The sequence below is a fragment of the Eublepharis macularius genome, chromosome 4, assembly GCF_028583425.1.
Source record: "Eublepharis macularius isolate TG4126 chromosome 4, MPM_Emac_v1.0, whole genome shotgun sequence".
In the NCBI taxonomy this organism is placed as follows: Eukaryota; Metazoa; Chordata; class Lepidosauria; order Squamata; family Eublepharidae; genus Eublepharis; species Eublepharis macularius.
This window is the reverse complement of record NC_072793.1, coordinates 28670550-28683559: the sequence shown is the minus strand read 5'-3', so window position 1 is coordinate 28683559 and position 13010 is coordinate 28670550. Positions and strand designations below refer to the sequence as shown.

The 13010-nt window shown below is 42.7% G+C and overlaps 1 protein-coding gene across 5 annotated transcripts in view; it reads right to left on the bottom strand.

The window, feature by feature from the left end:
• Window positions 1–13010, bottom strand: part of SPAG9 (sperm associated antigen 9) — a 113628-nt gene that overhangs the window by 51157 nt on the left and 49461 nt on the right. For all 5 annotated transcript variants that reach the window (XM_054976190.1, XM_054976192.1, XM_054976191.1 and 2 more), the window contains 3 exons: window positions 8827–9031; window positions 6553–6652; window positions 5622–5743 (listed from right to left, as the gene is read on the bottom strand). In XM_054976190.1, the coding sequence (XP_054832165.1) occupies window positions 5622–5743; window positions 6553–6652; window positions 8827–9031 (427 nt within the window). The remainder of the gene's footprint in view (window positions 1–5621; window positions 5744–6552; window positions 6653–8826; window positions 9032–13010) is intronic.

Sequence of the window (13010 nt, the reverse complement as noted above, 5' to 3'; positions counted from 1 at the left end):
ATGGAGGCTTGAGGCCCCCGGAGGGGGGGGCGGGACATGGTATGTGTGGTGGCTGCAGCAATGAGGGGGGAAATTCCCCCTCTTGTATAAGCAGGAAGATTCCCTGTTCCTTAGCAGCTGCTCCTCAGAGAACATGGGGACCACTATGGGGAAGATAAGCTTCTGCGTACACCTTCTATTCTCTATCATGATGCCCAAATGATGGGAATGGATATGACAATGTGCCCATCACTGCCCATATCCCTTCCCAGTTAGCTTGGCCCACTGCCTCATCTTCACTCTCACTTCAGCCCATTACCATCTTCACCATCTTCACCCTCACTTCAGCCCATTACCCACTTCTTCCCTTCAGTTCCTAGCTGGCTGTAATCTACCTCTGTTGCCATGTTAATGAGATTCTTATTATAACAACAACATTTGATTTATATATCGCCCTTCAGGATGACTTAACACCCACTCAGAACAGTTTACAAAGTATGTTATTATTATCCCCACATCAATCACGCTGTGAAGTGGGTGGGGCTGAGAGATCTCTGGAAGAGCTGTGACTGACTCAAGGTCACCCAGCTGGCTTCAAGTGGAGGAGTGAGGAATCAAACCCAGTTCTCCAGATCAGAGTCCTGGGCTCTTAACCACCACTAATTATTATGCACCAACAACCATCCTTTATCCAGTTCTTTTTCTCATGCTGAGAATGGACACTGGTAAAAGGGCCGTTGATATCAAAACAGTGTTAGTGGTTTTCAGACAATGTACCTCCAATGCACGTAAACAAAATAAACAAAATTTGGAAATGTAAAATATTATGGAAGAGAGTAAGTATTTTATTCACTATATATCAAAAGAAGCCAAAATTAAATTTGGTGTAGTGGTTAAGAGCACGGGACTCTAATCGGGAGAGCTGGGTTTGATTCCCCACTCCTCCTCTTGAAGCCAGCTGGGTGACCTTGGGTTAGTCACGGCTCTCTGGAGCTCAGCCCCACCCACCTCACAGGGTGTTTTGTTGTGGGGATAATGACATACTTTGTAAACCGCTCTGAGTGGGCATTAAGTTGTCCTGAAGGGCAGTATATAAATCGAATGTTGTTGTTATTAAAATTATGCAAAGCAAATTCTGAATCTGATGAAAAAGTATGACGAGATTGCCATAATGAAGTCAGATGTACAGCTGCCACTTCTACAACGCATTCTCACCTGCAAGGCTGATATACAGGAAACACAATCAAAAGACTGATCTACAATAAGGGTTATCGATATTAAGCACTACCTTTCCTGTCAACATGGGTTGTCTTTAATTCCAATCTAACGCCTCATTTAGTAGTTTCTCTTCAAACTCTACAAGGGCCAGGCTACAAATGATGATTACATATCAATCTTGATCAGGGTTGGGCTGCTGGGATGGAGAGGGTTAACCCTACCCTTCCCCCAACACACACACACACACACACACCCATATCATCAACCAGAATGCAGCCATCACCACTCCCATCCTGGCTGCTTGTGCCTTTTTTCCTTGCAAGGGCTTAAAGCAGCCTGGCGATACCATTTATGATCACGGGAAAAAGAAAAGAGGGGGGATTTGACACACACACACACACAAAGACAGCATCATCTCCCATTATAATCCAAACTCCTCTGCAAATGTTGTTTCTAGGGTCAAATGACAGGCCCAAGTTCTTATTACTATTTACATTTGCTATCCTCTCTTAAATCATCATCTAATAGCCCTGTGGTCCTGACCTGAGGGTGCTTAAATCCAGAGACTGGAGCCATGAATAGACAAGACAGATCTTCCTATACACCTGAAAAACGTCTCAGGTTTGCAGGGAAATCTGAAATCTCTGTCAGGAATAGGTAGGGGGAAGGAGCAGGGCCCTTTCCAGGGCTGTTTTGGCCTTTGAGGAAGGCCTCTTTGCAGCCATGCCCAGAAAAAAACCACTGGATGACTTGATACCACATGATTTGCATGACTCACCCAGGACTGTACAACAGCAGCCCCCCTCTACATAAGCAAGTGTAGTGTAGTGGTTAGAGTTTCAGAGTAGGATCTTAGAGACCCAAATTGGATCACCGCTCTGCTGTGGAAGTTCACTGAGTGACTTTGATCCAGACGCACACTTTCAGAGTTGTTGTGAGGATAATAGATCCAGAGGAGTTAGCCGTGTTAGTCCATAGTGGCAAAATAGTAAAGAAGATTCCAGTAGCACCTTTAAGACTAACCAATTTTATTGTAGCATAAGGGTTTGATACCCTCCATGCATCTGACGAAGAGAGCTGTGGGTGCCATTAGATAGCTGATACAACAGGTTAACAAATTTAGATATCTAAGAATCGTGTTCCAGTCAAATTTATTTTGGTCCAAGCACATTCAGTATCTTAAACAGAAAACCAGCTTAGCTGTACTGGCTTTAAGGATTTTTTTCTTTATCCAAGGAGCTCAATATGTGCCAGTACTTTTGAAGGCATACAAGACTCTTGTTGCACCACACATATTGTACGGTCCCCTGATCTAGTTCCTGGGCCCAATAGAACAACTTGACAAGCTCCCGTTAACCTTCTTTCACAAGATACACACACAGCCTCTGCAGTCGTTTGACTTGAATTTGGGCCTTCCAAAAATCTCAACACTGATCTGGAAAGCCACAGGCAGCATTCAATACAAAACTCTGAAGACCTTCCAGTTTTCACTAGATCAGTAGTCCATAAGTGCTGTTGGTCAAGATAGAACAAAACTGTCGACATGGAAATAAACCAACTAGGTTCATGGAATTCTAGAATTTTAACTGAAAGAAGGCGAGCGTTACTTATAGAAAAGCTGCTTAAACAGGACTGGGACTCCCTTCAAAAGGATGTTGCCCAACAATGCTCTCCAATCCATACGGGAATGGTGAAGATATGCAGGTTACCAAGAGGAGGAGAAACAAGAAATAGTGTGGGGCAGGAGACAGAGGGGAAAGTGAAGTGCCTCTACAAGCCCTTATGTATCCCCCACTCATACAAACTCTAAAATCAAGTTTAAAAGAGCTGTTAGCTAATGTGCCTATGCCGTGAAAGGGCACTGAAAGAATGCAACACTTCTCAATGAACAGACCCCTTGACAGATAAGGCTATTCAACATGTATGAAGAAACATAACTTGAAAGCCAACCATTTCGGAGGAGGAAGAATATTGTCATTTCTCAAGTTAAAAAAATAATAATTTCCTTGTTTAAGTGGCATGGACAGGCACGATTAATAAAAGGCCAATTATACAATGTTGTCCTGTAAAAATTACAACAAAATCATAACCATTATATAAAGCGGCTAGGGGAAGTTATAATAATCAATCCTAATGAGCTGCAGCATGCTAATCAGCTACAGCTAGGGGTGGCTCATTTTTTATTATAAAAGTCTACCTCTTGAGCAGGGACAGATTCAAGGGTGGAGCCTGCTGGACTTTAGTGGAACCACAGCTTTAAAAAGGGACTCTTTTGCTATCATGTTTCATGGCTGATTCTGGCTGACACAGTCAGAGGAGCTGAAGCTTGTATTCTTGCACATACGAAATACACACCATAGGGAAGTGGGTGTAAATACAACCCCCATCTCAGCTGCTGCCACCAAGTCATCATACTGCTCTGCCACCATCTACTCCACCTCCCCTGACTCAACAGACTTGAGAGTTAACTGGGGGAGAAAGCAATAGAAGGGGCTGGTGTGCTATGTAAATCCAACACAACAGCATATAAAAAAGGTGCACTGGGGCAGAGCCAAAGCAACTAACCCTTTAGAGCACACACATGGGTTACGCTGCTCAAACATGTACAGTAAGTAAAACAGACAGTGTTGACTTGTACTTGATAAAATTCTAGCAGTACACAAATCCTGGCAGCCAGCCCACAACTGTGATTTTTACATAAAAAGTTCAGGCAGCTGGCCCACAGGGTAGGGGGGGAAACCCAAACACAGAGCTGGGTTATTTTTTATTTTCAGAATGCAACCATATTTGCAGCACAGTTTCATTATCGGTGTTGGCTGACCTTTGTACAAAAGAGCCATTCTTCTGCAAAATCTTCTATCTACTGAATTTAAATTTGAGTAAATTTTTTGGTTGCAATTCTCTGCTATTACAAAACCCGACTGACCATGTGCTGCTTAATCTTTATGCAAACAGCGGGCATTTTAACGTCATCATCCCAAGAAAGACCATTTAAGAAAACGGAAGAATATTTTCCATTCTTGGTAACTTCAAAGTCCTGTTGGCCTTTCATCTCTTGTGTGACCAGAAAGGGGGAGAAGAATCTTCTGTTTTGGGAACATTATATATTTTGTCTTTTTTTTAACCAGTTAAAGGATGACTTTAAGAACAAAGAAAAAAGGGTTGATAGAGATTCCTGGATTACGGACCCATTTCCTGACTCAGTGCTAAATGCCGCTGATCATCACTAGCTGTAGAATGGCCAATAGTTACCAGAAAATTCCCAGTTGGTCACTATCCTCATCTGTCATATGGATTTATAAATTATAATTTGTTTTAAAGTTTACATTTTTAAAATGAAGGAAAAACCAAGGCCCTTTGTGTTGTTTACAAGAGGAATGGCAGCGAGGGCTTCATTCACAGGCTCAAGCTATGAAAATTAATTTGATTGCACCAAATTATTTCCAGAGCATACTGGCAAAGAGGCCCACCAATCTTTAAGCATAATTTATTTCACCGCAACTGCTTGATCACGATATACACAAAACTCTGTATCAGCTATCTAATGGCTCCCAAAGCCTTGGAGATCCGAAAGTAGTACAATTTGACACCGCTGGATGCTGATAGTAGCAAGTAAGCGGAACACTTCTGTTCCATCTCCAGGGAATTTGATTAAAATATACAATGCAAGATCATAATTGATAAGTCAGGGAGCACATTGCCCACATTAGTTCCAAGACACTAATTGTGAGCTATGATAAAGAGACATAGGCTATAACTAAGGAAGATGTGAGCTTGATCCCAAAAGTCAACCTGTGTATGATTGAGGAAGTAGGATATTGGCCTATGCCATCCTTAAAAAAAAATAGCAACTTTAGGTTGTTACATGCTTTCCCATATTGTTGTGCAGACTGGTTATTCTGGGAATGGCTTCAGAGCCATACATGACTCTTGCCTAGAAGCTGACCCCGAACTACCCTTCTTCTGAACTTGAGCTATCTTCTGAAAGGCCTGAACAAATTGGTAGGCACATTTTAGAATAGAATGAGTTATCATCCTCGCCATTAAACCATTCATAAAGAACCCAAAGGAATACTGCACAAAGTTAATAATCTTACTTGGACTCCGTAATAAGTTAATCATCTTCAATACTTTTCAAAACATAGTTTTAATCTTTAATAGCCATGGAACAATTATCTTCATGGATATAGTCTCAGGTGGGTAGCCATGTTTATCCGCATTCGAAGAAAAAGATCCAGGTCCAATAGTATCTTAGGTTTCCAAGGTATAAGCTTTCTAGAGTCAAAAGTTCCCTTCGCCTGGCAAAGGGGGCTTTGACACTCAAAAGCTCAGCCTTGAAAATCTAGATTATCTTCCTGGTTCTTAAATTTCCATTTATTTTTTACTATTTATCACCAACAGCAGTTGCTGAAATATCTACTTACCCAGCAAGTCGGCTCCTTCATCCACATCCCCAATCAGACCAGAGCCGGCAGAAGATAACTCTTCAAAGAGTGATTCTGTATTACGATCAAATGCTTTGTTCTCTATGCCTTTGGTAGGAGTGCTGTGCAACAGAATTGCAATTTAAAGAGTCAAGTTTTTTTTAAAAGATACTAGTGTTAACTGGTTTAAACATTATCTACGTAGAATCAAATCCATTTTACAAGTATGTTAATTAATTTCCATTTATTGCAACAATAATTCTGAAGTCTAGATCCAGTTAAAATATAGAAATATTTTCCTTTCCAATCTACCCATGAATTTCTCTCCAATCTACCTACCAACAACCTTCTTGACCACTGTATCCATTTGATGACACAGGCTCTTGCTCAAAAGTTTGTACCACATATATTTTTAAGCTGCTGCAGGGAAGCTCACCTCCAGAATCAGGTAAGAAACCCAGTGTGTCCCCTTAGTTGTCACAAAACAGAAGGGTGGGGCACACAAAGATGCTCACTTAGTCTTCATTTCCTAGCTTTTATCTTCTCCACTGCTAACTTGGCCCACCTCACTTCCCTTCCGTCCCAACTTGGTTCAATGTTATCCTCCTCATCTTCCCTCCTCTCCTTAGTCCTCTGCATATCGTAGGGTTGCAGTCCTTCACTCCGTGCCAGATGCATGGAAAGACGAGTTTGTCAGACTGCCCTCACCTTACTGAGGGACTTAGCATAAAATGCTTGGACCTTCTTGGTAGCTCAGCTGAGGTAGTAGTACAGGATGCACTCGTACTGCTTCTGACCTTCCTAAGCACCCTGTGTAAAATGATAAATGGTGTTGTAGCTGACTGACCCACTGATGGAACTCAGCGGCATTTGCCCAAATCAAAGATGATCGTAGCTTTTCCACTTTTCTAAATTCTTCACAGCGAAATACCTTGAACCTTTATATCCACTAAGGTCTTTATCCATATCCAGCTCTGGGGTGGATTCAATGATTGCCTGGACTTCAGATTTGTCTTCATTTTCATTAGAACCTTGGAAAAAAAGTAATAAACTTAAATTAATAGAAGGAAAAAAACTGCTTATGAGACCTGGTATGTCAAAAAAGGTCAAACTGAAGACGTTGATCCTGGATTCTACAGGGACTTACAAATATGATCTCTGCTTACATCTATCACATGTAGACTATGGCTTACCATTCTGCGATCCATGAACACAAGGACTGGGAATCTTATTTATGTTATTGACAGTCTGCCCTTCTTAGTGAGATTCAAGGCAGATTACATAGTGTAAGTCAATACACTACATAAAAAAATATACAATACACTATGTAAAAAAGTCAATGGAGTTTGTCTGACCTTTACAGATGTGGTTAAGACACTAGCAGTTATAGTGCATCCAGTGCTACTACTAGAACAAGTTAAGGCAGCTTTAAAAAATGCCTTTTACAACCTCACTCTAGCCTGGAAGATGGCTTCTTACCTCGACATGGCTGACGTGGCCATCTGGATCCATACTATGGTAACATCAAGGCTTGACTATTGTATACATAGGTCTCTCATCCAAATTAACTAGGAGACTCCAATTGATGCAAAACGCTGCAGCACGAATACTATCAGGAGCAAGCAGGAGCATGAATATCACCCCCATTCTGCAGTCACCCCATTGGCTACCTATCAGCTACCACGCTTAGTTCAAGGTACTGGTTACCATTTACAAAGCTCTTCATGGCCTTGTCCCGGCATACTTATGGGACCGCCTCCCTCCCTATGTTCCTCTACGACAGCTTCGCTCATCTGAACAGGGTCTCTTGCAGATGCCACCATGCACATGGGTGAAATCAACAGCAGCCCGTACACGGGCTTTCTCTGTGGTGGCCCCTACCCTGTGGAACGGCATGCCTGAGGAGGTCAGGAGAGCCCCCACTCTCTTAGCTTTCCACAAACAATGCAAAACCAAATTATTCAAAAAGGCATTTGTATTGTAGGGAGGGGCTCTCAGATGCTTTGCTAATGAGTTAAGGACCATAGACTCCACCACTATGTTGCCTTACATACTCCCTGTTGTCTTAAATATGTGCTCCTACGAGCTACTCGTGCTTCATATGGTCTAATGTCAGCATTTCTTCAACTCTGTATTGGATTCTTACTAATGCTATGTCTTTGTAAAATTGTGTTTATTTACTGTATGGCACTGTTTATGGAAATGCTCTTGAAACTGACTGTACTGATCTCACACTGTGCAATCCACCTTGAGTCTCAGTGAGAAAGGCGGACTATAAATGACATAAATAAAATAATAAAATAAATAAATAAATATGAACTATGACTGGAACATCCCATAAGCAATGGAATAGATTACAAAAACAGTCAGTGCACAGTAGCATAGTCAGCAGTTTCTTTCCCCTCAGTGGCTCTTTCCCACTCTGGGAAAGCTGATTCCCAGGGATGTGAGATTATTAACCGTATGGTTTAAGATTACAGGGTGAAGGGGCAAATTACTATCTCCTCCATCAGTGCAGTTCTGCTGATAGAAGCAGGAATGGATTTTGCTCCCTTCCCTCTTCCCATCCACATGATTATTAGTCCAAGAGTGGCCAGCGATCCCAGGAAGCAACTTTCTTGGACTCAGAAAGACCACCGGGGGGGTGGGGAGAGAAGGGTCTTAATCCATCAGTGCTTTTCACAAATTATAGGATTAATCCGATTGCTACAGACTAATTTGGTTTGGGTATAATGGATCTCGCCAAAGAGAAAAGTTACACTGTTATTCTTCCTGGGCTTTCCCATGCTCAGAAAAAAATCTGAAAGTTATAACAGCTGTTTCCTGTGCTACCAAAATCCTAAAGAGTTCCCTTGCACACAAAACTTTTGCAATGTGTGAAGTAACTGGCTATCAGACAATTAAATGACAGTTTTCGTTTATGTTCCTAAGGCAAAGAAAGAAATACCAACTACACCATGGTACCACATGTATTATATTCGTAAGTAAGATTTTTCAAGGGTATGCGCTTCTGAGAGTCAAAGTTCCCTTCTTCAGTATCTGACTCTTCAGCTTTGACTCTCGAAAACTTACACCCTTGAAAAATCTTGGTCTAAGGTGCCACTGAACTGATAGCTAATAATCTGAAACTCAGACTTGTCGTTCTTATTTCTCAGTAAATTTGGATTAGATAAACTTCAGCCACAGAACCATTTCAGGATCTTACCGATGGATACACTTCGTGTTTCTTGAGCTACTTGTACTTCGATGTGCTTGCTTATGTCCGGTTTCTTGTTCCCTGTATCTAAGTCCTTCGCAAGTCCTTCACTGTCTTCGTTCAGGGGAGTTTCAGCCGGTGCAAGAACATCTGATGCCGCAGTTGATACTGGTGTAGTAGATTTGGAACCCGCTTGGCTATCAGAAAGTTCATCCTAAAGTAGAGGATTTTGCAAGTATTATAAAATGCCATGCATAATTTTATAATGACATTCCTGGATGGATACTGAAGCCAGTTCATGTGTATGGGAGGAGTAATTCCATATGCTAGACATCCTCCTCCACCAAAAGAGAATCTCATATTCATAGGAGAGGACCTGAGATGTTGTGTAAGTCCACAGTTACTCCTGAACTCTACTTATATAAACAAAGCAAGCCAGGGTGGTGTAGTGGACAGTGTTTGACTGTGAGCCAGTAGATCCAACTTCAAATCCTCACCCAAGGCCAAACCAAACACACGTTTTTTTTTTTTAAAAAAAAAGTGTGCAGGGGGGCGGATTTAGACTGGGCCTATGGCATATGGAAACGGCTTTTTAAAAGCCACCCCCGACACAGACACAGACAGTTGTCCCAACATGGAAATAGCTCTACAGAATTACTAGTTGCCCCCTGAGAAAACACACAGATACTGAAAAATGTGCACTTTCCCCTAGAGAAAAAATAGCAGCTTCATAGGTGATTTCAGGTTGATCTAAACGGGGACTACATACAATTGTTATTTAAAGGACAACACTTCCGGGAGCTCCCAGCCATAAAGCTCACTAGGCAACCTTGAGCCAGCCACTCTCAATGTAACCTACCTCTGAGCTGTTGTGAGGTTCAACAGAAGACAGAAACAGGCATGCTGCCCTAAGCTCCTTACAGGAAGTGTGGGGTTGATATTATGTTTACGTACATCACTCTTGCAAGCAGCAATATAAATGGGTCAGCCAGGAAAGCAACTGATTTTCAAACAGTCCAGACCCAAATGATGACATTTCACAAAGGATCCCCCTCCCTAACTCCCTAATTTAAACTTAAGACACCTTACTCTGAATAATACGGTCTTCAGGAGGCCCTATTCCACTCTGCTGCAGAGCATAACACCTTCATGAGTTAGAGCCGAAACAGACGTGACGAGATACCTAGGTTCAACTCATGTTCTCTTACCTCAAGGTTTGTTGGGAAGTGTAGGCGTCCTTGCAGCTTAAAGTTTATGCAGCTCTGAGCCGTGCGGCTTCAGGTGGGGGCCAGGCAAGCGAGGGGGAAGATGCAGCGATGCCCTCGCCCAGTCCCCGCAGAGCAATGCCAGGCTGCACAGGAAGAGCAGGAGGAAAGGCGCCCAGAGCACTGCTGCATCTCCCCCCCCCCGCTCGTCTGGCCCCCACCTGAAGCCGTGCAGCTCAGAGCTGCATAGCTCGCTGTCGCTCTGCGGGGGCTGGGCAAGGGGTGGGTGGAGCGACGGTCCGTGCGACTGGGGTAAAGGCAGAGCACGTTAGGCTATGCAGCTCTGGGCCATGTGGCTTTGGGCAGGGGCCAGGCGAGCGAGGGGGGGGAGATGCTCTGGGCACCTTTCCTCCTGGCTCTCCCGGTGCAGTCAGGTGTTGCTCTGCAGGGGCCAGGCCGGGTGAGGGGGGGGGGGGAAATGAAGCAATACTCCGTGTAAGCGGGGAAGGGGAAATGCCGCAATGCACCTCGAGAGCAGGAGGAAAGGCGCCCCACGCCTGCACTTCCCTCCCTGCTGCTCTGTAAATGCTAAACTTTAAGCTGCAAGGACGCCTACACTTCCCGACAAACCTTGAGGTAAAAGAACACAAGTTGAACCTCGGTATCTCATCACGTCTGTTTCGGCTCTCTGCCTCCCTCTTGCACTAGCACAGTTACTTCCTCGGTGAATGGTGTTCACATTATAGCATGATGGCTATAAGGAATGATGAAGTTATGGAAAAGCAAGCTGCTCAGCACAAAAATGCTTTGTTGTAGAGGAGTTCAAAAATATGTAGGCAATCCTATCAATATTTTCCTTTCACAAGTAAGACATGCTAATATTTCTATAACTGGTTAAATATACAACTTTTGTAAGCTTGTCTGGGAATAGATGGAATAAATTTCAAACTCGTCTAGGTACAACCACCCTGTGTTTTTTTTTCACAACACCTGCTGCTCTTTTTTGTTTTTGTTTTTTTGCAAAATCATCTATTTATGGCATAAGCATAAAGGACAAAAATATACTAGTTTGGGAATAAAGGACCAAACGTTATGAGAAGCTGCCAACACTAAAAGCCAAATTAGATGCAACAGGAGCAGCCATGGTTGTTTTGGTATATATGCAGCTTTATGGAGCTTTTCTTTCTCAAAAACGCCTGTCCAGCTACTGGTACACCCATCTGCATGTAATGGGTAGCTTAGCAATTAAGACCAAATGTACCAGTATTCAATCTCTGAACTACACATATCAAAGTAATTTATTAGATTCACTTCCTTATTTTAAACAGTTTCACTTTGGTCATCTCAGAAACTGCACTGATTATTTACTATAAAATCAAGTAAACTGGTGAGTGCTCAGGGGAAAAGAAGTGTGCAGTGTCTAAAAATATCTGGAAGGCTAAGGCCATTCCCAATACTTCAAGCAAGGACTTACTTCACCGCCTCCCAGGAAAAGAGGAACTGAACGCACGGCATGCAGAAAAGACAGCTGAATTTTTAAGAAGGCTGTAAGAGGCTGCAGAGTGTTTATTGACTGATATGAACAGCTCTTCCCATGAAGGAAAAAAACAAGCCCAAGAGCAAGCTAAAATTCACCTTAATTTTATTGCCTGCACCAACTTCTTGCAAGGTTGTTATACTCTCTTTCGAAATGGACAGACTAGGATTATATTGCTTGGGCAAAACAGCCCATCTGTAACATTCATTTAACAAGCATAACATTAGATAGACCAAATGTTAAACTTCACAGTTCTGCACAACACTTGCTTATCCTATGCATAATAAAGCAGCATCTACAAGCGGTATTTCAAATACATCAATTTACACAAGCCAAGGGCTAGAAAGTCTCATTTTCAAGGCAACCCCATAAGGTGCGATATAAAAATCCTCTTGAGACAACTCAACATCACACATAGATACCAGAAGCTACATAAAAACAAACTTCTGTCCAGAAAAAAGCCCTGGAGGAGACGTCAATCTACAAGCGACAGCAGACCAATGTTTTCAACTGCAAGTCTAATTCACCATGTGACATGTGGGGAGATGGGTACAATTTAAAGTTCAAAAAGGGATTCTGGCAGGAGTTGCTGGATCCTCTTTCTGCCATACCCTTCCGGCTACTGTAGCCCACACCCCCAAGGTAGTTTTTGTATGTAAAAGAATTACTCAGCAGATGGGGGGGGTAGAGCAAGGAGCGGAAAGGAGGTGAAATGGCTCCTCAAAGGCGGCTCTGCAGAAGGGACCAGGTAATTTCATCCCTCTTTACTCTAGCTCTTTGACCCCTGCATTTATTGATTGATGTGCATCCCTTGACCACAGGAATGACCTTTTCAGTAGTCAGAAGAGCCTGCAGGAACAGAAGAGGATGAAAGGAAACTCCACGCAGCCTCCCATGAACAGATGGATGGATACAAGCCAGTGTGCCATTGTCTAGCATGGTCCTGGCCTAACAGCAGCTTATAAATATACACATACTGAAGCATGTTTGAAAGAAGGTGAAAGGAAGCTTAATGCTCCGCTCAAAGAATCCTATTTTGAATCTTTGCACAATAATAAAAGATGCACAAAGGCTCTAGTGACGGCGTGTGTAGTTCTCAGACAAAAAATATTACAGCCCTATTACCTGTCAGGTGCAAATAGTGGGCCTTGTTTTTAAAGCAAGATTTTTCTATGTTGATGCATCATAGCCTTTGAAGAATGTGCAATAATAGGGAAGCTCTTGGACTAATCGGCTATTTTTAACTATCTTCCTTCCCTGTCTAAAAGTGCTCAACCGGCTACATCCCACTGAAACCCTTGTAAACTGCTGGTTCCTCAATGCACCTAAATCCTACGGCCTGCAATCCCGCTCCACTGCTCTAGTCCCCAAACCTTTCTTGACTCTGGTTGCCTTGCTTCCCTAATATTGGAAGATTTCTTCTTGCTACCAATCACCTTGCAGCTTTTTAA